The following is a 23,793-nucleotide window of genomic DNA, read 5'->3' on the forward strand; positions in this document are numbered from 1 at the left end:
GTTATTTTAAAGTTTAATTAATTAAAAACAAATGTAATTAAAAAAAGTATTATTTTACGAATAATTTTAAATTTATGGTTTAAATTTATTAAAATAAATTGTAAAAAGCTATTCCATTTTAATAGTTAAATCGTGTTGTTATAAAAAGAGATTAATAGTTAAATTCTGGGTTTTTTGGTGGCATAATTGTTATTGTAATCTCTTTACTGTCGAGAAATTCTTCTAGGATTATAAACGATGAATTGGTTAAAAGCATCTGCGCATGAGTAACCAATTCACAATAAGTAACGGGATATTGCTAAGTTGAGGAGCAAGTTCATGGTGAGAATATAACCCGTAACATAACCTTTGCGTGTAAGCGCCGGGGATGACACGCGTAATGCAGGTATGTAATAGAGAACATATCCTCTTGAATGCAAAATAGGAGAAATAACTAGTACTGGCCATAATACTAGGTAACTTAGGTCCTCATAAAGTAGACCTCATTAAATACATGTAAGTCTGGTAGACGAGAGGATATACGCAAAGTACCAAGTACCTACATGTGGATACCCATAACACCCCAAGATACGAACTATTCTGTTTAGCGCATAACTCTCTGGAGATCTCTGCGATATTACTTTAAAGGTGCTTACCCCTCTGCCCCTCCGTCCCACGTATCAGGTAAGTTATGACTCGAAACTTTCCAATACTTTGCATTGACAGGTATTTTTCTTCATCGCAACCTTATCACCAAATATTTGAAGGGTACTGGGATAAGGTAATATCACCATGGCAGATCCCCTCAAGACTGCGGAAGGGCTCCAGAATGCAACCCTCAAAGACCTTAAAGGTAAAGCACACAACCTCTTGCTTCGTTTTCCAGTAGTAAATCTGACAGTATCCTGGAGGGACTGAAAAGCGAGATTCCTTAATCGCGATCGAGAAAAAATACCAGCAAGAATGGGAAAGCCAAAGACTTTTCAATGCTGACGCGCCGTCAACGGCTGACATCCCTCTCCATTCTATCTCCGCCGCCGAGTTGCGAGAGAAGTTCCCAAAGTTCTTCGGAACAATTGCCTTCCCTTATACAAATGGACGTCTCCACGTGGGCCATGCCTTTTCGTTTAGTAAGGTCGAATTCCATGTCGGCTACGCTCGTATGAAGGGAATCAACGTCCTATGGCCGCAAGGATACCACTGTACTGGCTTACCGATCAAGGCGTCTGCCGACAAGCTCGCCAAGGAGGTCGGGATGTTCGGTCAGGAGTTCGAGAAGTACAAAGAAGAAGAGGAGCCCGTGACCCAGACAGCTGCCGCGCCGGCCCAGAGAGAGAGGGAGGATGTGACCAAATTTACCGCAAAGAAAGGCAAGGCTGCCGCGAAGGCAGTTAAAATGAAGTACCAATTTCAGATCATGCAAGCCATGGGCATTCCCGTCCAACAAATACACCTCTTTGCCGACCCGGCCTACTGGCTCGAGTACTTCCCACCTCTCTGTAAGCTCGATCTGAGCAACTTTGGTAGTAGGATCGATTGGCGTAGACAATTTGTCACGACGGATGCCAATCCGTACTTCGATGCGTTTGTCCGCTGGCAGATGATCCGACTAAAGGAGTTGGATAAGGTCAAGTTTGGAAAACGGCATACTATCTACTCAATTAAAGATGGACAGCCCTGCATGGACCACGACCGCAGCGAAGGAGAGGGTGTCAACCCTCAATTATATGTGGCAATCAAGATGCGGGTACTCGAGTTTGCCTCCAAGGCCCAGGAAATCCTACAAGGAAAGCTTCCCGATGATGCCAAAGTGTACCTAGTTCCGGCAACCCTACGAGCGGAGACCATGTATGGACAAGTGGCTTGCTTCGTCTCACCTAAGATTACCTACGGCGTCTACGAAGCCGCCCCTGGGGAATACTATGTGATGACAGAAAGAGGTGCTAAGAACATGGCCTACCAGGAAATATTCGCCCAAGAAGGTGTTATCAAGAAGACCACCGAGATTGATGGCTCGGATCTCATTGGGTCACTGGTCAATGCCCCCCTTAGTTTCCACAAGGATGGAGTTCGGGTACTTCCCATGGAGTCGATACTTGAGACCAAAGGTACTGGAGTAGTGACATGCGTGCCCTCGGATTCTCCCGACGATTATGCTACAATAACAGACTTGGCTAAAAAGGCCGACTATTACAAGATCCAGAAGGAGTGGGCGGAGCTAGAAATTATCCCTATTATCCAGACGCCTACTTCTGACTTGCTCGCCCTGGAACTAGTCAAAAAGTTGAAGATTGCGTCTCCGAAGGATGTGAAGCAACTTAAAGAGGCTAAAGAGTTGGCCTACAAGGAGGGTTTCTACCAGGGCCACATGTTAGTAGGAGACTTCAAAGGTGAAAAGGTAGCAGATGCCAAGCCCAAGGTTCGAGCTCAACTGATTGAAGCTGGTCTTGCCTTCGAATACGCAGAGCCTGAGAACAAAGTTGTCAGCAGGAGTGGCGATGAGTGTACGGTCGCACTCATGGAGCAGTATTATATCGACTACGGAGAGGATTCATGGCGCACAATCGCTACTAACTATGTCGAGAACAAGGATGGAAATGGTCTCAACACTTATTCGAGCGACGCGCGGAATGCATTCTTGGGAGTGCTTGACTGGCTCAAGCAATGGGCATGCGCCAGGACATACGGTCTCGGCTCAAAGCTTCCATGGGCGCCTGAATTCCTGGTGGAAAGTTTAAGTGACTCGACTATTTACATGAGTTACTACACCGTCGCTCATTTCCTCCACAGTGACCTCTTCGGACGGGAAAAAGGCAGTGGCAACATTGCACCAGAACAGATGATTGACGAGGTTTGGGATTATATCTTTTGCCGCGCGAGTCTTACCGATGATGTCCTGGCCAAGTCGAAAATTCCCAAGGAGACCCTGGAGTCGATGCGCCGCGAATTCGAATACTTCTACCCCCTTGACTTGAGAGCGAGCGGCAAGGACCTAATCAACAACCACCTTACCTTCTTCCTCTACAACCACATCGCACTATTCCCTAGGGAGTACTGGCCCAAGTCTATTCGAGTAAATGGGCATCTCCAGCTTAACGGCGAAAAGATGTCTAAGAGCACTGGCAATTTTATGACTCTCGATGATGGTAAGCTTGTGCCAGGTATTTATTCTTCGCAAACGTTGCTAACCAGGCTGCAGTGGTAAAGAAATTCGGCGCGGATGCGTCTCGTATAGCTCTTGCGGATGCTGGGGATACCATTCAAGATTCTAATTTCGTCGAGGACGTTGCCGACAACACTATGTAAGTCACCCGAATATCAGTTGCAGCTAAGCGATAGAGGAACTAATAGGCTGCTATCACTAGCCTTCGACTGCACACTCTGAAGGAATGGTGCGAAGAGATGGCTAAGAGTAAGGATCTTCGAACGGAGCTGAATGATTTCGAAGACGCCCTTTTCGATAACGAAATGAACACGCTACTGCAGGAGGCCAAGAATCATTACGAGGACACGAATTACAAAATGGCCCTGAAGTCGTGTTTCTATGACCTGATAAATGCAAAGGATGTGTACAGAGGAGCTTGTGTGGCGGCTGGAATCCCGTTGAATAAGGAGTTGGTGTTCAAGTACATGAGACTCCAAGCACTGTCCATCGCCCCGATTGCACCGCACTGGGCCGAGTACATATGGCTTGAGATACTCCACGAAGCCCGGACGATACAGGTAGCTCGGTGGCCCGAAGTACCAGAGGCCAATGCCGGCCTTAGCGCGGCCCGCTCTTACGTTCTTACGACGCAGTCCAATATCACATCGGCCGAGTCGGCACAGATAAAGAAGATGGCCAAGGGAAAGCAAATGAACTTCGACCCTAAGAAACCCAAAAAGCTGACGATTTTCATAACTCGAGAATTCCCCAAGTGGCAGAATGAGTGCATCAGTTTGATTAGGGAGACATGGGATGAAGCAACCAAGACGCAGAAGTGCACTGACAAGGAGCTAAGCGGTCGCATTGCTAAGATAGGTAAGGTGAAGGAGGCGATGCCGTTTGTGCAGCTCCTCAAGAAGAGGCTCCGTAATGGAGAGCCGATCGACGTTGTGGTGGAACGTAAATTGGACTTCGACGAGTCTAAGACTATCACGGCCATGGTGCCCGGTCTAAAGAGAGCGGCAGGGTTATTAGGTATCGATGTCTTGTTAGTAACCGAGGGCAGCAAGACAGGAACCGACTTAGTACACGGCGGGGAGGTCGACATCAAGTCCCCGATTGCGGAGCAGGCTGTCCCTGGTCAGCCGTCGTTTCTGTTTGAGAACATCGAGGCATAGTAGAAAGGGAATAAATAGACTCATGTTAGGTGTGAATGAGAAGAGGGAAGAAAATAAAAACAAGACAAAGTCCTTACAGGATCATATATCCCGGTAGATTTTAAATGTGTCAGTAGATAGGTTAGCTAGTTCTCTCAGGTAGAAGAGTTAACGAAAATGAGACAGTAAAACACTTAAGCCGAGGCTCGCAAGTAGGCTACTTAGTGATAGGAATACGGTATAGGGTTTTAAGGTATCGGTAATAGGTGACGTTGTTTTTTTAACCGAAGGCTCGGGGTTTTAACATTGATGTGAGATAAACAAGTATAAGTAAACTTAAGGGGGACAAGTTTTTCTTCCTCTTCCTCTTCCTCTTCCTCTTTACTGGTTACTATATTCTTCTTACTCCACCAATAAGCGACATTCGCAAAACTGCGCCGCCTTTGGACCGACCCCTCACGCTTTTCACCATCCTCACGAACGAATATGGCCAACAGCCCGCTGAAGATTGCCGTCATCCCAGGCGATGGTATTGGGACCGAAGTGATGCCATATGGCGTCCGGTGTCTCGAGGCGGCTGCGAAGGTGTTTGGTATCTCGTTGAGCTTCCAGACGTTTGATTTTGCTAGTTGCGACTTTTATAAGAAACATGGGGACATGCTTCCGCCGGACTGGAAAGAGTCTCTTAGCGGATTTGATGCTATCTACTTCGGCGCTGTTGGAATGCCGGATTTGGTGCCGGATGAGGTGTCGTTATGGGGGAGCTTGTTGAAGTTTAGACGCGAATTCGATCAGTATATCAACCTTCGTCCGTGTCGGTTGTTGGCTGGTGTCGATTGTCCTCGTACGTATTACGCTTCTATGAGTTACCTTTACAAGTCTTTATCATCACTGTCTGACCTACTAACGCTATGAATAGTGGCCGGTCGGAAGCCTGGAGACATCGACTTCTGGATCGTGCGGGAAAACACGGAAGGCGAGTACAGTAGTATCGGAGGTAAGATTTTCGAGGGGACAGACAGGGAGACAGTTATCCAGGAAACGGTGATGACACGCACTGGTATCGACAGAGTCCTTCGTTACGCCTTCGACCTTGCGCAAAGCCGGCCGCGGAAGCGTCTTACAAGCGCGACCAAGAGCAACGGCATCAGCATCACCATGCCATACTGGGACTCCCGCGTCCGCGAGATGTCAAGCAAATACCCCGACGTCAACGTAGACAAATACCACATCGACATCCTAACCGCGCATTTTGTCCAGCGGCCCCAAATCTTCGATGTCGTCGTCGGCAGCAACTTATTCGGCGACATCCTATCCGATCTCGGGCCAGCTTGCACGGGTACAATCGGGATTGCGCCGTCGGCCAATATCAACCCGGACCGGCGATTCCCGAGCCTGTTCGAGCCGGTGCACGGTAGTGCGCCCGATATCGCTGGCAAGGGCATCGCGAACCCCGTGGGCATGATCTGGGCGGGACAAATGCTACTTCAGCATTTCGGATACCAGGATGCTGCTGCGGCGGTACTGCAGGCTATTGAGACGGTGCTCGCCCAGAGGGATCAGAGTGTTATTACTGCTGATATGAGCGGTAAGGGCACTACAAAAACCCTGGGAGATGCTATTGAGGCGGCAATCCTTGCGGCTGGGAAGTAGAGCGTATAGGTTTTGGATATTGTCTATTGCGTTGTTATCTCGTACTCATTGTCATATCTAGATTGTCATATTTAGATTGTTATATCTAGATTGTTATATCTAGATTAGTATATGCATAGGTATCTGTTCGCATATTGGTCTACCCTCTTCGATTTTTATTCGCACTACGAGCCTCCAGTAATGCTTTTCACTTTCCTATGCATTATTGTAATAGTTTAAGTATTTTCACCATCAAAGACAATGCCATCCTCTTACTACTACTTAGGTATTTAGGATATTCACTACCGAGTAAACTGAACACCCTCAAGCTTCGCAGATCCCATAACAAGCTAAAAAAACGACACGCCCGACTCGACGCTTAAATACCCGTGTACGCCTGCAGCGACAGCTTGTACGTCCCACAAGTAGTACTAACATCTGCACAGTCCGCCGCCGCACCGCTTTTGCCTTCGGCGATACACGTGTTGAGAATCAAGGCAGTCATCGTGTCCGCGATCCACTGTGAATCTTCCGAGAACACCTCTTGGCTCTTACCGCCGCACACCCGACCGAGACAACCGCCCTCCCACCAGTTCAAGCAGAATCCCCTGGCTACCTTGATGGTACCGTTGTTAGCTCGGATATCGCCAATGACGGTCTGGCAGTCGGCTACAGAAGCTGTGGTATCCTACGGTATTAAGTCAATTCCCGTGTTCGAGGACCTAAGCAAGAAGGATATCGACAAACGTACCTCTAAGCAAGTACTGAAGCTCTCACCCGCGACCGCGGAAGTGCTATGCACAGACGCAGCGTGGGAACCTTCAACATGCGCACCATCGTCAAGCGTAAGGAAACCCTTAGGTCCAGTACCCGTGGCGCGCGACTCAGCATGGCTCTCGATCTGGTTCGCGGCCGCGATATACGGACGATGCAGATTCGGTAAGCGTCTCGCGGACACGGCGCAAAAGCCAGCCACGAGCGCAAGGGCCTGGATGGACAACTTGGACGGGAAAATCATTTTGAATTACACCGCGACGGTGAATTTAACGAGTGAAAAGCAGATAGAGTCTGCAATAGGCGTGAGCAAAAGAGCGACTGAGAAGTAAAAGAAAGTAACGGTAAGAAATGAAGGACGCGATATGCTATACAGGCATCTATATATACATGTATGTATAACTACAGTATACATGATCTTGACTTATTAGAGACAGCACATAAGGATGAGACTAACCGTGACTATCCATAGTTTCCCCTGCGGATTAGCCTGTAACTAACCTTATAGCCTTATTACAGAGCATCTTAGTATGTGGGTCAGGCATGGTAATAGACTAGATCGAATTATGAATTTTGATGGTGTTCGCGGTATTAGTCCATACTATGTATGTAGCCCCCAGCTTCGCGCTACAGGGGTAGCAAAGAATCCCTGGCATGCAAATTACTAGCATGAGCTTTTAAGTCGCCTATAAGAAGTCATAACGACGTGTATGTTGCTGTATGGAAAGTTACCATTCTTCTCACCTACTTGATTTAATCGCGTTCGTGAGTAGTGACTCCGAGGTGCTGTAAGTATGAGTGCAAAAGGGAATCAGCCATATATTCTGCTCTGCATAATTAGTAGCCTGAGAAGCACGTATTGTATGAGGATGCTATCTGTGGGACGTATGTACCAAATCGTATCGCAATGAATTGAAGTCAAAGCACCACAGCCCTAGTAAGGCGTGACTATATCATAAGCTAATCTACTACATGGGCAGTTCATCGCCACGGCCTCCCTATTCCTCGAAACTTCTTAGCACACGGATAATACGGACATGGGTATCACGTATTCTAAATTGAAGCCTGGCGTATATCACATAGTCGAGTAGTATTCTAGACTAGAATGGACCCTTCTCTGTCTTGTTTCCGATGTGGTTGAAGCAGCCTAGAACACCGTCGTGATTCCAGATAACACGATCTGGATAATGGGTTAGTACTACTAACACTGTCATTAATATGAGACGGGTAATCGCACTGAGATCGTAGGTAGAAGAGGCGAAACGGCCTTGCCCATTGAGGCAGTCACAAGTCAGGATGAAGTCGACGTTGCTCCCGCGAACCGCGCAGTTGCCACAGGTAGACCAGTAGCTTCCACTATCCAACATTAATATTAACAAGCTAAGAAAGATGTAAGACGCGGATAAGGTCTCATACCTGACGTAGGGGTAGAGCTTGCCACCGTAGTTGGTTAGGCAAACGTTGGTGTCGAGCCTTTGCAGAGTCTCCGAGTTAGTAGATGCAGTCCAAATGACTTCCTATTAGCGAAGACTTACCAAGTCCAGTCGTAGCTGTACTCGGCCCAGTTGTTGTTGTTGCAGTACATTCCCAGGTAATTGTCCGACATGAAGCCAGTCTGCCAGGTGCAGTTGGAAACGAAGCCTTGAGCATTAGCTACTCGAGCAGCAGCTCCGAGCACCACCGCAGTGATGGCAGTGAAGGACTTCATCGTGTTTTCGCAATATAGCCTTGTTACGCCTTTGATTGATTTCGGTAATATTTTCACAAGGAGTAAAGGAGTGACAGTTTCCGTGTTATGAGAAGTGATGAGCATAAACAGCGTGGAGGACGGGTGCAGATGAAGAAAAAAGGCAATGCGACTGAGAGTGATGAGAGAGTGACTCAGTTGGATTATGATGTGTTGCCTAGAAAAAAGGGGTTGTGCACCTGTTGTCAGTCGCGTATATACACGCTCTACGCGCGTGGTTGGTAGATGATGAGAGGACGACTACATGTGGTTTGCTATTTGGACATGATGTTTTCGTTAAGGGGGTTTGAGGTGTACTTAAAGGCCAAGAGAGGTAGAATTAGAAGCACCACTACGGGACGAAACATATGCAACTGCCTCCTGTAAACTTTCAAAACGTTCATCTCAAACCACACCAATACGATAGAGACATCCTAATTATAAGTAGGGTCACGCTTTCCTCACGAAACAGCAAACTTCAGCATATTAGGGGGTAACACGTTAGGGGTAACGCACCTACCTAAACACATAACCGTCCTAGGCAAACAACCCCCTAGCCACCACCTGAACACCATCTACGCGAGATAGCCGTGTTGACGATGTTACCCATGTTTTACCATCAAGTTGCGTATAAATTAAGTTTCTTCACCTTGGTAGGAATAATTTGCTGTGTCTTGGACCAAGGTCTGGCTTTTGTGTGAGCAGTGCGAGAGTCTTAACACAAGTTCAGATAAGCTCTCCGGTGTGTTCTATGCTGTGCATCCTATTTCGTGTATCACGAAGGGGCTCATGACTTTTAACTACAGTAATACGAAATAAGGAGATTCCCACAGCTTCAAGACCACCAAACCGTTACACCCATTAAAACTGTATCTCGTGGCCGACAGGGGGGTTTGACCTTAGACAACTACAAGTCGAAGCTACTGCACCGTTACCCAACTATAAAGAGATAGGATAAATATCATTATCTCAATGTCAATATTAACAAGAGCCGTAATAATATCCTGCCACCGGGTGAGTCATACCGAAAACCCTCAAGACCCGTGTTGCTAACGCGAATCCCGGCTCCGAAAAGCGTTGGAAAGGCCATTCCATCGGAGGTTCAACCGGAGGGCCCCATGGACGACAAGATCGGCCCAATCAATGTCCATCCAACCCGGAAGTGAACCTGAGAATGTGATGCGATGAGCTAATCGTGCTGCCGAATTTCGCCTATCTGCAGAAGTCTTAGGAAGAGCACTTCTGTATGCCGTCCCCGTCCTTATAGAATGATACCACCGTGCTGTGTCACAGCTACACTTGTAGTAGTATCATAAATCTCTCTTAATTAGCTATGGCTTATCATGTATCATTCTGAATAATTATGAATAATTCTGCATCGTCGCGTCGTTGTCGTTGTCGTTGTCGTCATCATGTATGTCATCCGGCGAGTTGAAAAGGGGAGTTGCTTTGTTGGATATAGCAATCCTCTCCATGGAACGCTGACTTTCATTGGTTGGCTTCCATGTACGCGTAACACCTGATTAAGGTATCATCAACGGCTGGTATCATTTGGTAATATGATACCCCGTTTATCCGGCTTCGTGAAGCAGCTAACCGACCCAGACGCTATGTATCTATCCGTACATTAGTGCACTTACACGGCAATGCGATAGCCACTCATCTCAAGCACATCTATAGACAACCCGGGTCTTCTCAAGTAGGCAATACTCCGTATTAACCATGGATGTTCTCGGGAAGCCTTTGCTTAGAACGGCGCTCGCCGGAGGCACGAGGCTCGGCCGGTCCACACGCCGACTCCAGACTATAAAATATTTGGCGACCCCGCCGTTACCTTCAGTTTTGCTCCGACCTACTAATCATCTTAGATTTCTTCATTCCTCGCCTGAAACTACGTCGCCTATCATGGAGAAATTCGAAACCGAACCGGTTAGCAGCTGGCTTGGCCATCGAGGTGCTGCTGCTTTTGACCTTAGAAGTAGGTCGTTACCCCTTTAACCCAGCTTCTTATATTAGGTACTTAACTCTCATGCACATATAGGCGATACCATGACAACTCCAACTCAAGCTATGCTATTTGCCATTCAGAAAACGACGTTGCTGGATGATGTGTTTCAAGAAGACCCGACCACCATAGACCTAGAGGCGCACGTAGCCTCATTAACAGGCAAAGAAGCTGGTCTCTTTGTCCTCTCTGGTACGATGGGAAATCAAATCGCTCTACGTACCTTGCTCACTCAGCCTCCTCACGGCGTGCTGACTGACCATCGTTCTCACATTATCCAATACGAAGCTGGAGGGTAAACGCCATCGTCTGCCACTGTATCCTCCTTGGGGCTGACTATTGCAATACACAGTGTTGCATCTTTATCCGGTGCCATGATCAAGGCCGTAGTACCCAGTAACGGTAATTATCTAACTCTAGAGGATATCCAGTCCAACGTCACACTCGGGGACGAAGTGCACTCTTGCCCGACGCGCGTCATCAGCCTTGAAAATTCGCTAGCCGGCCTAGTCACGCCATTAGACGAGGTTCGTAGGATCTCGGAGTTTGCGCGGGAGCACGGTATACTTATGCACTGTGACGGTGCTAGGCTATGGGAGGTAGTCGCCTCCGGCGGCGGGTCGCTGCAGGACTTCTGCCAATACTTCGACACCGTCTCCCTGTGCTTCTCCAAGGGTCTAGGTGCTCCGATTGGAAGTATAATCGTCGGTAGTAAGCCACTCATAAAGCACGCGAGATGGGTGCGCAAGGCTCTCGGCGGCGGCCTACGCCAATCCGGTGTCGTCACGGCCGCGGCCAGGGTAGCAGTCGACGTGACTTTCGGGAAAGGACCCAACGGCGAGGGTGGACTACTACAAGACACGCACGCGACGGCCAAGCGCGTTGAGAAGATGTGGACGGATCTAGGTGGCAAGGTGGATGTTCCCGTCCAGACGAACATGGTCTGGCTTGACTTAAAATCCCTAAACACCACCCCGTCCAGATTCGTCGAGTTGGGTCAACAAGCCGGCCTGAAACTGAATGGTAATCGTATTATAACACACTACCAGGTCGGCGAGGAAGCTCTCCAGAGATTGGCTGACGTCTTTGAGAAAATCGCTGCTGAGAAAGGGGCCAGCCATTCCGACGGACCCCGTGAGACGACCGAAGGCCTGGGTCCTTACGGAAGTAATTCTTAACATGATGGGGCGGGTTGGAGAAGTTGTGCGATCCTCGATTAGCCAGATTACCTTAACCGTACAAATTTCTCAAATAACATCTCTCTGTATGAGGTGCGTACCAAGCTAAAATTTCATATCCTTAAGAATTGTACCCTCAAGTACGTCAGCCGCGAAAAAGTAAATACTACCAAACACACAGAATAGTGCTCAAAAACATTACTGCCATGTAAAATGCCAAACCCCTATGAGCTCTGGTGGTCTGCGCACGAGTCGTGCGATGGGAATAGATACGTTTGACAGTATAAGAGTTAACAGGAGAAAGACTCGCCCTGCTCTTCTTCTCGAGAACGACCCCTAAAAATCTTATAAATTACCCAGCTTTCTCTAGCGGGCCATACATCTCTCAGCATCACCTTTTCTCAAAACTTCAGGCTATATAGATCTGGCTTTCTTGCCATCCACGATCTGCTCCTCAACGCCTCCCTAACTTATTTGTGCAGAGGATGCCGTTATATACAACGCACATGGGTATTCTTAAGAGCTTGCTCCTTTTTAGAGTGCTCTTCATATATACGGTAGCTTAGATATTGACACGGTCCTTCCGCACTTTGTACCCTAGCGCCAAACTACTCCGACACGAGGCAGTACTCCTCTTCGATACTGGCTCATAATCGGGGGTATTATGCGTAAAATGGCAGTTTGTAAACAAGAGACACAACCTGGCCCCTAATCATCACGCTATTGAAATGGTACTTTGCTGCTCTTGTTGGATAGATGCTGCCACCGAACGCCGAGCAAGTTAAAACGACTCGAATCATGACCGTGTAGCCCGCCTCCGGTTTGGCTTTCTTCTCCTTACGTCTTTTTACCGAAAATCGCCCGACTTTTTGACTTGCTTCGGCCGCGCTTCGATTTCGGGCTGCCAACATCATCGCTATATTTCGCCTTGTGTATCCTATAACATGATATTAGTCAAAGGCATTCATTGCGCCACCCAGCCGAAAGAAAACTGACCAGCTATTTCCTGGCATACTCATGCCCTTCGCCTCGGCCATACGGTAAAACTTGGCGCTTTTCTTAAGGTCTTTCTTGCAGCCTACGCCTTTAGCATAACAGAAGCCAGCCTCGGCAAGAGCATCAACATCACCCCAACCTATCAAATTTGTTAGATTACGCCTCAAATATTTTCCCTCGAGGTTTGACTCACTGCCGGCAATCTCGAAGCACCGCAAAGCGAGCGCTTTATCCTGCTCGATTCCCCAACCATTCATATGGCTGACACCCAACTCGTAGATGCTTAGGGCAAATTGGGCCTTGCGGGTTTTATGATCCATAAAATCTACTGTTTTACCCTCCTTGGCGTGATCTTCATCTTCTGCAATTTCGGCGCTCACAACATCGGCAGCCTTCCGCAGCCACTCGACACCCTCTCGTTGGTTCGCTCGCATACCCCATCCGTGTCTACAAGCTAACGCGTACAGCAGCATACCAGTTGGGTCGCCGGCACGCGCAGCAAATCGCAGGTGATAGGTAGATTCTTTTACAGAGCCCTCCTCGTGACACTTAATGCCCTTTGCCAAATGCTCTTCCGCACTCATTTCAGAGGTTGTAGGCGCATGAGAATGCTGTGACCTCGGTGGCCTGATGGTGCTAGCCGAGTCACTTGTGGATACCGACATTGGCGTTCGCCCTCGGCCTTGGTCATGGAGTGGAGATGTAAGAGTGCGCCCTCTAGGCGCATCCTCAGATGGTCTACTCGTGTCAGTTGAGGGGCGACTTGGGTCGGGCGACGGCTGTCTCCCTTCTAGAGACATTTCGTTGGAAAGTTTACTTCGTTCGATGGATGGACGTCCTAGGAGAGAATCGGCTGCGTGTTGGCCTTCTTGCGTTCTCGACGAGGAACTCGAAGGCCTAGTAGGAGGCGACGGTGGCGCTTGACCACTCCTTTGCGGCTCATTGTCGCGGAAAATAACCGAGTTGCGCTGTAATGACTTACCTCTCGGTAGTGCGTACTTGGAATAGATATATGAAGGAGCACCTTTTCCGTCCTCCGTGAAATGACTGTCCAAGAAGGTGTCGCTGTGCATGCTGACTGGGGTGTGTGCAGTCTCATCGGCAAGTACGAAGGATGGTTGGCTGTCCGATGAAGCTTGTCGAGTTGGTGGATCTAGGCCTGGCGTGCCAGTCCGGCTGAGCGGTCGAGAAAAGTTGAAAGCAGGACGTGGCAAAGGCGCAGAAGCTTCGGAACTAATCGAAGGAGACCTTTGGTAGTGGGCAATTGGCGACGCAAGACCCGGCCCCGAGAAACTACTGCCTGATGAAAGCTTTCGGGATGGCTGCGAGTAGAAAGAAGCACTCAAGGTATCGTCATTATTGGCATCCAAAGGTGCAGACATTATACTTGAAGAGCGCTTGGGGAAGATAGTCCTTGGTGGAACTAAACCGGCAGATTCATGCGAGGTCGTTTTGGTGAGCTTCTCTGGGGATGGTGGAAAGCGGGTGCTGGTGGGCGAAAGCTCTCTGGGTTCGAAATCATGCTCTGCTGGTTTATGGTCCGTTGCCTTATCCGCTATACTTTCTAAGTCACCAGGTGATTCTTCTCGGCGCGCACCATACATCCCTTCATCCTCCTGAAGCTTTTCAAGGTGTCGACCGCGCGCGTTTTCGAGAAATGGGTTTGGAGGCACTGGGATCGATTGGTCGGGCGTGGGAGGTATGCGACTCATTCGAGGGTGCATCGAAACAGGCCGCTCTGATGGCGATTCCACCTCTGTAGTCAAACCAAGCCCGGTATTTTGCTGGGGGGTCTCAGGTCGTTCCTCAGACGAGTCGTAGGACATAGAGCGAAAGTATTCGGAACGACCTTGAACAATTAACGGGCTTTCTGTTGTCAACGGGGGTAGACGGCTCATTCGTCTCCCGGTTTTGGCGCTGTCCTCGAGCTGCTTGGCAAGCAAGCGGCTCTGAGCAGCGAAGGCATCAAGGGGGGATAAGGCGGGAGGAACCTCCCCAGCGACATGTAATCGCGGTGACCTTAGAGGACGAGAGACACTGCTGTTGACCGAGGCCGACGAATCGGCCCTGAGGTCGATGAAATTAGGCCTGTTGGCCATGGTAAGGCGAAAATTATCGAAATTGGTATCAAAATGGGTGTTCAGTAAATGTAATTGACCTTGAGACAGATCGTAGTGTTGGATCTCCCGATCCGCCTAGAGACCAGGCGACTAGAGCGGATTCAGGTGGTAACCGAATGCCAAGGAGGCGCAGTCCCCAATCCAACCGGATATCTAATAAGTGTTCGTAAGTCGAAAACGAAGCTTGTGAAGGCGATACCCTGGGAGCGCATAAAACATTAAGTCGGCTTTGTAGGTCCACCTAGAGAATGGTATGCGACAGGAATGTAGGATCGGCGCACTTAGAGGATCGAAGTAAGCGTAAACAGGAGTCTATTGTTTAGGTCGTTGGGATTGTAATGCACTGCAGGTAGGTTTGCGAAGAAACAAATGCTGTCTTCTTTTCGTAATATGTACGTAGGTGGTAGGGGAGGCATACAATCAGATCGAAAGTTGACGAAAGGGGTGAAGGAAAGAGACTGGGAAAAGTGATAGGTACGAATAATGACTGTTAGTAGGCTAGGTGTAGGTGCAAAGAACGGACGATGAAATGTATCATCAAAAGAGTACCTAGCTTTAACAGCAGGGTTATAGAGAATAGGAATAGAAAAGTGAATCTTTACTTTGTCAGCAAAAATACGTGTACGATAGTTGAGGAGAAGGTGAACAATCAAAGGTTTGATTTGAGATTACCCCGGGGTTCAAAGGGTCGAAAGAGCCAGGAAGCCAGGAGCCAGCCAGATTGCTTCTACGTAGGTACTGCGTAAGGTACGTAGTACAGTGTAAGAAAGGACTTACCGAACCTCTACCACTACTATTTAGGTTAGTACACAACCGTACAAACGGCCGGGTAACCCCTACTGTCTGCCACACGGTCTCCCGAAATGAAAGTAATCCGGGGGCAGCCATTCCTTATTGGGTGAATTAGTGAGTTGACATAGGAACTCGAATTAACTAATATGTAATGCATCCTGCATCCTGCATGACAGGTCGATTGGTTACAGAGTTTGGTACGTACTGTGCAATAAATTCAATTTGATGTACCTATTCAAATGTTTGGGTATATCAAATAGCTAGGTACCTAGGTACCTAGGTACCCAGAACAAAAAGTATGCTAACGTCGTGCATAAATAAGAAACAGGCAGCTCGTACATATTAATGTTTACGTTAAACTAAGCCCCTAACATCGCCTTCTAGCTCGCAAATATAACCTAACTACGTAAGTACGCAGCAATTGGAAACAAATCGCATACGAATCCAAGTCTCAGCTTTAAAAGAATGGGAGATGGATCTCGAGTTGGTTACCTACCCCTTGAGGCCATTGCTTGGACTGGTCCTTGTGGGTCTTAAAAGCCACTTGCAGTAAAATGATGTGGCATTTTCTCCAAATAAGGCTAGTGAATTATAGGAGTATTGATCTTGGCCAATCATCTAGACCCAGCCAGATATAGATGTACATGAAGATACGAGGATATTAAGTTTGCTCTTGCAGTCTCGGCCCCAACCAGTTATGCTAATACAAGGTAAAGAGATCCCGCCGTTAGACCGTGCGGCCATGCAAGATTTTCAATATCTCATAAGCCACCAACCAACCAGCTACGTATATTGTATCTTAGGTACCTACGAACATTCAAATTCAGGGACAATTACATAATGTGTCCAGTACCTGGTTCAGCTGATTCTTCGGGAGATTGACGTCAAGGGGCAAAGCTATTCGGCAAATAATAAAAAAGCCTTCACCAAGAAAGATTATATGCACACGTGCGGACATAACGAATCGAAATGTCGGCATACAAAAGAACATCTAGGAGCCTAGCCAGTGGTAGCAAAGGATGACAATAATAATAGCTGTCTGATGTAACTCGGTATAAAAGTACAGGTATTATTATTATTGTCACTTTTCCACGCACTGTCTTAAAGGTCGTGTGCTATTCAAAGGTGTTTATCTAAGCCACCACAACTTTAAATGCTATATCGAGAGCAGTCAAATCCTTCCACAAAAAGCAAAAACATATTACCCTAAACAAGCCAATGCTGACTCTCGACACAAGTTTAAAATAACAACTACTAGCGGAACATTACACTTGAGCATCTCAATTAGGAAGACTGATAAGACTGATTTCCAAACCTAACCGGCAACTCCATTTTCCTATGCGTTACGGAAACAAGCAAAAGAACCCATCATAACTAGGCATTTAATTTACACTTGAAATAGTACCTAGTAGCACCCTCTAAAGATTTTTTGATTGAAGCTTCTTCAGCCTCGTCGCACCTTCGTATACACCCCTATCAACCGCCGCAGCTACTGTCAGCGTACCACCGATCACAGCACATAGACCTGTTAGAAAGCCGGTGAATGTTTTAGCACGTTCCTCGCGGTTGATCACTTTCATTGGAGAGATATCCTATTTCATGTTACTAGTTGTTTCGTTAGGTAGGGGCCGAGCAAAACACTCACGTAAGAAAAGAATACACCTGGGATACCGCCTCTCGCGTGCATCCGTTCTTGGTGACCCTCAGCTGCGTCATCGCCGCCAGCCAAGCTTCGCTTGTGGCTTGTGACCGAGTACTGATGAGTCTCCATGCTGCCATCAGTTGCGTGGCCCAGGCCTCCCAACCAGATCTCGTCGTCAAGTTGTCTGTTATGTCCGTTCGCCGTCGACCAGCTTAGGGGAAGATACGCAGTAGGGACAACTTTGACAAAGTACATGAAGTTGAAGGCGGGATCCTCGGTAGTCTGCTTGACTTGGTCAAGAGGGTTGATGTGGTGGTTAGTCCAAGGGCTGTTTTTGGCATGCTTCCGCGTGATGTCTTCGGGGAGCTGAGGTCCGAAGCGAAGTTGGTGGATCTCGTGCTCAAATGAGTGACGAACCGGGCTATCCCAGTAGTTCTTCAGATCGTGAACGTGCATGTTGCCGCTGCTGAAACTTCGACCCGGCGCAAAGTGAAAGTTACCAATAACCTTGTTGACGCGAATCGCGCCCTCAATTCGGCACCCCTCGTGTCTCTGCTCGTCCAACCTCTCGGCGTAGTGTTCCCGCAAGCATTGCTCGACACCTTCACCCCTACCAAAAGCCCAAGACGCCTGCTGGTACGCGTCCCGAACCTCGTCACAGGTATTACAGCAGCCGGGTTTCGCGGCGTTAGCGGGAGCAGGGGCGCCATAGCAGGGGCCGCAGTAGTTGGGATCTAGGTGCTCAGCGGTTTCTTCTTTGCCATGACTGAGCTGGTTAGCTGGGTGGAATTAGGACAGGTGGTAAGGTGATCCGACTCACAGAGATAAAGTGGTCACATCGATGACGCCGCCGCCTTGCGTAATTGGTTGCAGTCTGACTTTCTTCACACCATGTAAAACACCATGCTGTTGCTCACCAGAGACATCCATCACGTCAAGGGTTAGGAGCTCGCAAGGCAGCCTTGGGAAGGTGATGTTCATATGAATTTCCATGCGCTCTCCTGCAATTGAGGGTGTAAGAAGCTTGAATCAAGACAGGGGAGCATATTGTTATTAACCCACCTCTGCCTTTGTCGACGATAAGTTCGGGGTGGATAACTATCCTCCTGTAGTCGGACCATTCCCCCCAGGCAAGATAGAGAACGATGATCAGGGATACGATGGTGACGATTCCGCCCGAGGTAGTTCGTATGCGCGCATCCTCAACGGTCTTGGTAAAGGCATCTAGCCTTGTGAATCTCGATTTCGGAGGCATGTCGGATAGGTTGCGCAGGTCAGATCAACTCGAGTTCTGCGCGACGGGAACAAAACCTTGACCAGGTCTATTTTTTAGTACCTACGTTATGTAGGTAGGTAGGCCGTAGGAAAAGTCAATGGCAAGGTAAAACCAGAACCAATAGCGAGAATTGTATAAAATCACCGTAGACGCCGCATTGGAATGCCCGAGCTCAGCGTGGAGTAAAGAATGGAAATCGCAATACGATCAAGAAGCTAGGATAGATGCAAACTTGAGATACGTGTATTAAGATACGTGTGTAAATCGAAAGGCCACCTTCACCTTTCCAGCGAACAATTGAGCCGAGTCCCAGGGACCAGCTGCATGTACTAGGGTCCGTTTGGAGGCGGGCTAGAGCATATGCGCCTACCAGGTAGGGAGCTTACGTACATCTATACAAGGGTCTACGTGCATCAGCATGTACATAAAGCAGACTCGAACTTTAACTCAAGTACCTACCTAACCCTTCTAAAATTATGCTAATCAGACAGGTACCTCTCCACACCTTCTATGAGTGATTCCACTCTCCTATTTCTGGTAGATATCCCACCTTCATATACTATTCGATTCACAATTCGTTGTCGTTTGCTGCAATGGAGTCAACCTATTGACTAGGTACAACACCCATACAGCATATTCACTGCTTTGCCCATATAAGCTAGTAGTTATTGCCGTCTTGAGTCTGTCCTTTGCTCTTCAAAGCGACAGCTTTGCCCCCGGAAGGCTTGCTACCATCAAATGGAATGTAGCTGTCTAGCGCTCGGTTGTGAACAAGAACTATACGTTCAATTGTATTAGTATTGTAACTCAATATGTCAAGTCAAGAGGATCACCAACTGTCAGACTTGTAATCCGATGCATGTACCCAAAGAGTGGTAGTGACCGAGTCGTCACATACGAGCTTTAGATCTTCTTCATCCTTAAACCAACATTTGTTGCCGGCGCTATTCCTGATCTCGAGATGGGTCCACGGCCTGTCGACGTATATAGGACCAACAGCTTGCGCAGTAAAAATATCGCAGTTTCCGGACGCAGTCCAGCTCGCATCCGCCGTCAGGCATCCGACCTCTGCTACCTGACTACACGTGGGAAAGCACCTGGGGTTGCTTGTTTCGACCTTCTTAAGTCCTGCAGCCGCAATATTATCATGCCAGTCGGCTTAACATCCCGATCGTAGATGGCCTTTTGAAAAACGGCCGCGCCGGTTGCATTATAATAGATTGTCAATGCCTCGGTTTCTCAGAGAGCATATGTTAATGTCAGAGGAAAGACGAAGCATGCCACCAAGATACCGCGATTACGATCTCTGACCTGCCAAAACTAGATGATTAGAATACCATGAGTAATGCTCACATTGTCTCGGGTCTTTATGACCTATAAACCTCGGTATCATGTTACCAAGGATGATTGTTGGCTGACCACTAGTACTTAGTTATTATATCTTAAATATGTAGGCTATCATACTACGTTACAGCACCCGTATGTTTACAGGCCCATCTTGACATATATATCATGCTTCTACATGCCAAATGATGCAACACACCTTACCCCCTTTACCGTGCTCGGCCGGGATTTGCTATCCACCGAGCGTCATAAGGGGACAACTCAACCGCTCGCTGACCGAAAGAATCTCGTTTCCTTAACTTCCGGTCGACATTCGCTGCCGTCAAGTTGCCACAATCCGGCCGCTTTAGCTTGTTGCCAAACGTGTCGACCGCCCAGATCAGCACACCGTTCGTCCACCCGAATCCCTCGACGACTTCGTACTCGCCTCCTCCGCCGGCAACATTAGTCGAGTCGTCAGCATCTATAAAGAGTTAGTGATTACTAAGACCTAAAATGCCTGCTGTATAATGAGGTATGTGTTCAGGAGACATGTGGATATATGATAAAAGGAATAACGACATACTATAATCATGTTAGCCTCAGTCTAGAACACTCTAGGAACTATCATATGTACCATTTCTCAAACATAATTCCCACATTATCCGGACCAAGTCCCTCTAGTTTTGGTGTCTCATCCGTAGAGCCACCCGTCGCACGCCACGTACAAAACGTGCTATCCAAATAGCGCTGCGCCAACTTAAGAGAAAGGTCCTGAGTTTCGAGATATGCAGGATCCTCTTTGCCGAAAGTCGCCGGGGTTTTGAGCAAACCCTTCATGAGTACATACATCAGTGGCGGCCAGACATTCGGTTGATCCCACTGCTGGCCGGTGAGGTAGTTTGTGGCAGCAATACCACCGGCCTTCTCGGAGACAAGGTCAGAAACGCGTTGAAACGCGAGCTTCACGGCCAGGGGATTGTCCCGGAGGTGCGGAGGAGCAGCACCTAGCCAGAAGGGATAGAATTGAGCGACGTGGAAGAATACTTGGTAGCCTTCGGGGGCATCTGCTTTCTGCGCCGGGGTGGTGTCTGCGTCCGATGGTACATAGAGGTCTTGCGCTCCCGAGGTTAGGTTGTAATCAAAATAGCTCATGTACTTATCGTTCCACATCAGCGCATACATGGCTTCTGACCGATTCTTAGCTAGCTGTTCGAATTCCGTAGCGAGCGTGCTGTCACCACTCTCATCTAGATAGCCCGAAATGACCATCTCATTGGCATATAGTATCGAGTTCAGGTCCACGGCGACTATATTGTTGGTATTGAGAGAGCGCAGCGGGAAATAAACGTCCTTGGCGGCATCTGATGGGTTGGCAATGAATCGTGTGTTGTAATCCCATCCCGATTCAGCTCCCGTAGCAAGATTAGAGTAGAGCTCGGCCTTCTCGCTCTTATTTAGAGGGTGCGACTCGGGATAAATGATACCGGAGGCTGCGTAGTATGACCTGTTGTTGGCTGTAATGTAGTCCTCGCGATATGACTGCATCGTAAGTCAGATTTATACGCTTGATAAAAGGTTTGGCAGTTATCTAACTGCCAGGTTCATGGGAATTTCTGGACTTTGAGGGAGAGGCTAAAGAGAAGAAGATGACATTATTCACATACCTCTGGTCGTGGTTCAGTGTTTTGGACCTCATAGCTGCGCATTTTATATTAGAATGTAGGATGCCATTAAATCATAATTATTAGATGTTACTTACTGCGCAAGATGAAAGGTTTTATCGCCCGACGTGATTGCTAGCGTGCGGTTCTCTATCCAAAAGTTATGCTCCTTAATGAGCAGAGGCAGCGCGCGTTCAAGGAGGCTTGTATCATTGGTATAGTCGATATAAGTCTTAACCATCTGCGTTAGGAGAGGCGGCTGGGAGCGATTCAGATAGTCTGTTGTGTGTTAATTCCCTTGTCATTATCATAATCTCTCACTCGACAAACGTCCTTGTTAATTAGGGACACACATATGAGGAGAATGTGGAAATATGTGGTTAACATACTGTAATTGAGTTAGCGTCCGTGTTTTGAGATGTCTTTTAAGTGTAAGGGAGGTAGTCAAGGGAATGGGTAGAGCTCGGAGGTGGAAAAGGATAGTGATTGTCCGTTCGTACCATAAGCGTGCACCATTGGGAACAAATCCGAATTGCTCTACGAAATCGAGGAAGTTTTCAATGATATTCCTGATGGTGTGTTAGTACGCTAAACTCGTATATAGCCATGGGGTTAGGTAGACGGCTAACCTGGAGATCTGAGTGAAACTGCCACCAGTTCTTAGCAAACCCTCTAGAATCCAGAACGAATCCCAGTAGTAGGGCTCCCTGAACCTGCCACCGGCGACGACGAAAGTGCGATTGACCGGAATGAAACTATCGACACATCCCGTACAGTTGCTGGCACCCACATCTATAAATCTCAGTGTTAGTGTATTCAGACATGGTATGATCTATCACAAGATCGCCGTCTTAACACACTGCTTACAAGTCCTGGTCAAATCGGGCCATATATCAATGACCTTTTGTACAAATTGCTTGACCGCAGAATCATCAATGTCATCTAGGAACACAGGATTAGTTTTTAGCTGGTCCCTAGGAATCTGAGCTAGCTCGGTCCCGGCCTGGCCAAAATAAGTTGACAGGAAGTCGTTAAGCTCTGTATTGTTACTGAGGGGCTTAGCGAGCTTGTCGAAGGCGGCAAGAACTTCATCCAAGGGCACCTTTGTCGGCCTGCTTATCTATTAGCTGATGCAATTTCAATCTTAATGATCCTTAACAATTACAGGTCTACGAATGTCTTGGAATCGGAGAAAGGCCGAGCTAATTCGATCTGTTTTAGGACGTCACCTTGACAATAGAGGGGTGAGTCGCAAGGCGAAAAAGACGAGCCATTCTGGTAGAGACCGTAGACGATGGGAGACGAGACGAAAGCTAATGCCGCCGTTACGCGCCGTAGGCTTGCCATACTTTATACTACGTCCAAGCTTCTGGTGTGACGATGAGCTAGGTCATACAAGACCACGGGATCACAAGTCGAACGATGAGAGAGTAAGAACAAGATCACTCGGAACGACAAATTGGGGGCACACAAGAGCCTCGTAAGTAAATTTATAGATTGATACTAGCTGAGGAGGATTCTTGCGGTACCTTGATTGTCAGCTAGACTGCATGGCTGCTGGGGTAAACACTATCTAACTTGGAAGCTATCTGCTGTTTGCGGGGGAGCAAGGGCAGGCCTGCCTTGCCTGCTTATACCCCGGTTTGAGTAGTGGCTGGGCAAGCAGGCACCGTCATGTCATCTTATACTCGCTCGTGATGTTGACCTATACTAACTAGGAGCTGGTTATGGGGATAATACCTAGGTAGTCTCCAAATAAGTTACCTGTTAATCAAAGCAAACCTTCCCAAATAACCAGGTAGTTATATAGACCAAGCTGACTGAACAGGGCTTCCTGGAACTTGGGTATATCTACCTACCTAGGTGAACGCATCATATGGTTATTAGGTAATAATAACCAATCTAGACGTGTGATATCATCACGTATAATTACCTAGGGACGTAGGTTAGATGGTTAGGTACGAGAGATGTTCCTGGACATGTATGTTCTAATAATTTGATCCTTTGATCGTTAAATGGGACCATTCTAGCTTTCTCCGCATGCGTTGAAATGGGAACCCACTCCCCCCGCAAATCTTTGACCATACTACACCATGTAAGCTGCTCGTTTAGTGTAGTTATTCGCATATTAACTTATGTAAATTATAATAGTAAGTTTCATAAAAATTCATATAGGATTAGCTTTGTAACTTGCTACTGAATCAAACACCCAAGGCTGTGAGGTTAGGAAAGGCCCATCTACACCTACTATATATATAAATCAAGATACCTCCAGTGTCACCCCATTTCCGTGACTTATAATTGGTGTTAGTAGGGTCTTGATAAAATATTATATGCACCAAGCATCTAACTCGGAGACCGAGTGGTTATGGCAACCTTGAAAT

At 47.7% G+C, this 23,793-nt stretch overlaps 8 protein-coding genes across 8 annotated transcripts; 3 read left to right on the top strand and 5 right to left on the bottom strand.

Annotated features, from left to right (window-relative positions):
* The first annotated feature begins 665 nt into the window (after window positions 1-665).
* Window positions 666-4,659, top strand: F4817DRAFT_354394 (leucyl-tRNA synthetase). The gene is made up of 4 exons (XM_049305510.1): window positions 666-832; window positions 891-3,125; window positions 3,179-3,281; window positions 3,345-4,659. The coding sequence occupies exons 1-4, from the start codon at window positions 772-774 to the stop codon at window positions 4,300-4,302; spliced, it is 3,357 nt and encodes a 1,118-aa protein (XP_049153648.1). The 5' UTR covers window positions 666-771; the 3' UTR covers window positions 4,303-4,659.
* Window positions 4,492-6,033, top strand: F4817DRAFT_22157 (tartrate dehydrogenase). The gene is made up of 2 exons (XM_049298827.1): window positions 4,492-5,125; window positions 5,201-6,033. Exons 1-2 carry the CDS (start codon window positions 4,768-4,770, stop codon window positions 5,932-5,934), a joined length of 1,092 nt encoding a protein of 363 aa, XP_049153649.1. The 5' UTR covers window positions 4,492-4,767; the 3' UTR covers window positions 5,935-6,033.
* An 80-nt stretch (window positions 6,034-6,113) lies between these two features.
* F4817DRAFT_22267 (uncharacterized protein) lies at window positions 6,114-7,304 on the bottom strand. Its single transcript, XM_049298831.1, has 3 exons — window positions 7,145-7,304; window positions 6,665-6,981; window positions 6,114-6,601 (listed from the first exon to the last, which is right to left on the bottom strand). Exons 2-3 carry the CDS (start codon window positions 6,929-6,931, stop codon window positions 6,293-6,295), a joined length of 576 nt encoding a protein of 191 aa, XP_049153650.1. The 5' UTR covers window positions 6,932-6,981; window positions 7,145-7,304; the 3' UTR covers window positions 6,114-6,292.
* A 155-nt stretch (window positions 7,305-7,459) lies between these two features.
* On the bottom strand, window positions 7,460-8,395 carry F4817DRAFT_363398 (uncharacterized protein; the record flags this gene model as incomplete). The annotated part of the gene is made up of 4 exons (XM_049306639.1): window positions 7,460-7,867; window positions 7,925-8,043; window positions 8,104-8,160; window positions 8,223-8,395. The coding sequence occupies 4 exons, from the start codon at window positions 8,393-8,395 to the stop codon at window positions 7,788-7,790; spliced, it is 429 nt and encodes a 142-aa protein (XP_049153651.1). The 3' UTR covers window positions 7,460-7,787.
* Window positions 8,396-10,318: 1,923 nt separating this feature from the next.
* Window positions 10,319-11,596, top strand: F4817DRAFT_362667 (threonine aldolase; the record flags this gene model as incomplete). The annotated part of the gene is made up of 3 exons (XM_049306551.1): window positions 10,319-10,391; window positions 10,455-10,713; window positions 10,771-11,596. 3 exons carry the CDS (start codon window positions 10,319-10,321, stop codon window positions 11,594-11,596), a joined length of 1,158 nt encoding a protein of 385 aa, XP_049153652.1.
* Window positions 11,597-12,014: 418 nt separating this feature from the next.
* F4817DRAFT_22296 (uncharacterized protein) lies at window positions 12,015-14,963 on the bottom strand. Its single transcript, XM_049298837.1, has 3 exons — window positions 12,786-14,963; window positions 12,593-12,731; window positions 12,015-12,533 (listed from the first exon to the last, which is right to left on the bottom strand). Exons 1-3 carry the CDS (start codon window positions 14,689-14,691, stop codon window positions 12,434-12,436), a joined length of 2,145 nt encoding a protein of 714 aa, XP_049153653.1. The 5' UTR covers window positions 14,692-14,963; the 3' UTR covers window positions 12,015-12,433.
* A 1,642-nt stretch (window positions 14,964-16,605) lies between these two features.
* On the bottom strand, window positions 16,606-18,705 carry F4817DRAFT_354407 (DUF1692-domain-containing protein). Its single transcript, XM_049305511.1, has 4 exons — window positions 18,209-18,705; window positions 17,967-18,147; window positions 17,150-17,912; window positions 16,606-17,096 (listed from the first exon to the last, which is right to left on the bottom strand). Exons 1-4 carry the CDS (start codon window positions 18,399-18,401, stop codon window positions 16,923-16,925), a joined length of 1,311 nt encoding a protein of 436 aa, XP_049153654.1. The 5' UTR covers window positions 18,402-18,705; the 3' UTR covers window positions 16,606-16,922.
* A 1,124-nt stretch (window positions 18,706-19,829) lies between these two features.
* Window positions 19,830-23,426, bottom strand: F4817DRAFT_354410 (glycoside hydrolase family 37 protein). Its single transcript, XM_049305512.1, has 8 exons — window positions 22,575-23,426; window positions 22,277-22,521; window positions 22,039-22,201; window positions 21,911-21,978; window positions 21,508-21,688; window positions 21,413-21,446; window positions 20,384-21,287; window positions 19,830-20,229 (listed from the first exon to the last, which is right to left on the bottom strand). The coding sequence occupies exons 1-8, from the start codon at window positions 22,754-22,756 to the stop codon at window positions 19,976-19,978; spliced, it is 2,031 nt and encodes a 676-aa protein (XP_049153655.1). The 5' UTR covers window positions 22,757-23,426; the 3' UTR covers window positions 19,830-19,975.
* Window positions 23,427-23,793: the final 367 nt, after the last annotated feature.

This window comes from Daldinia loculata, assembly GCF_022478755.1.
Source record: "Daldinia loculata strain CBS 113971 unplaced genomic scaffold F4817scaffold_109, whole genome shotgun sequence".
NCBI classification, from domain to species: domain Eukaryota; kingdom Fungi; phylum Ascomycota; class Sordariomycetes; order Xylariales; family Hypoxylaceae; genus Daldinia; species Daldinia loculata.

What these genes read in the sequence shown, in the direction of transcription:
- F4817DRAFT_354394 (XM_049305510.1), top strand. Translation starts at nt 772, where the DNA reads ATGGCAGATCCCCTCAAGACTGCGGAAGGGCTCCAGAATGCAACCCTC. An exon ending in TTTTATGACTCTCGATGATG is followed by an intron (nt 3,126 to 3,178) that starts GTAAGCTTGTGC and finishes ACCAGGCTGCAG; the next exon opens with TGGTAAAGAAATTCGGCGCG. An exon ending in GACGTTGCCGACAACACTAT is followed by an intron (nt 3,282 to 3,344) that starts GTAAGTCACCCG and finishes TGCTATCACTAG; the next exon opens with CCTTCGACTGCACACTCTGA.
- F4817DRAFT_22157 (XM_049298827.1), top strand. Translation starts at nt 4,768, where the DNA reads ATGGCCAACAGCCCGCTGAAGATTGCCGTCATCCCAGGCGATGGTATT. An exon ending in GGCTGGTGTCGATTGTCCTC is followed by an intron (nt 5,126 to 5,200) that starts GTACGTATTACG and finishes CGCTATGAATAG; the next exon opens with TGGCCGGTCGGAAGCCTGGA.
- F4817DRAFT_22267 (XM_049298831.1), bottom strand. Translation starts at nt 6,931, where the DNA reads ATGATTTTCCCGTCCAAGTTGTCCATCCAGGCCCTTGCGCTCGTGGCT. An exon ending in GCTTCAGTACTTGCTTAGAG is followed by an intron (nt 6,602 to 6,664) that starts GTACGTTTGTCG and finishes TTAATACCGTAG; the next exon opens with GATACCACAGCTTCTGTAGC.
- F4817DRAFT_22296 (XM_049298837.1), bottom strand. Translation starts at nt 14,691, where the DNA reads ATGGCCAACAGGCCTAATTTCATCGACCTCAGGGCCGATTCGTCGGCC. An exon ending in GTGCTTCGAGATTGCCGGCA is followed by an intron (nt 12,732 to 12,785) that starts GTGAGTCAAACC and finishes CAAATTTGATAG; the next exon opens with GTTGGGGTGATGTTGATGCT. An exon ending in AGTATGCCAGGAAATAGCTG is followed by an intron (nt 12,534 to 12,592) that starts GTCAGTTTTCTT and finishes ATCATGTTATAG; the next exon opens with GATACACAAGGCGAAATATA.
- F4817DRAFT_354407 (XM_049305511.1), bottom strand. Translation starts at nt 18,401, where the DNA reads ATGCCTCCGAAATCGAGATTCACAAGGCTAGATGCCTTTACCAAGACC. An exon ending in TATCGTCGACAAAGGCAGAG is followed by an intron (nt 18,148 to 18,208) that starts GTGGGTTAATAA and finishes CCTCAATTGCAG; the next exon opens with GAGAGCGCATGGAAATTCAT. An exon ending in GATGTGACCACTTTATCTCT is followed by an intron (nt 17,913 to 17,966) that starts GTGAGTCGGATC and finishes TAACCAGCTCAG; the next exon opens with TCATGGCAAAGAAGAAACCG.
- F4817DRAFT_354410 (XM_049305512.1), bottom strand. Translation starts at nt 22,756, where the DNA reads ATGGCAAGCCTACGGCGCGTAACGGCGGCATTAGCTTTCGTCTCGTCT. An exon ending in GCCCGATTTGACCAGGACTT is followed by an intron (nt 22,202 to 22,276) that starts GTAAGCAGTGTG and finishes TGAGATTTATAG; the next exon opens with ATGTGGGTGCCAGCAACTGT. An exon ending in AGTTTCACTCAGATCTCCAG is followed by an intron (nt 21,979 to 22,038) that starts GTTAGCCGTCTA and finishes ACACACCATCAG; the next exon opens with GAATATCATTGAAAACTTCC.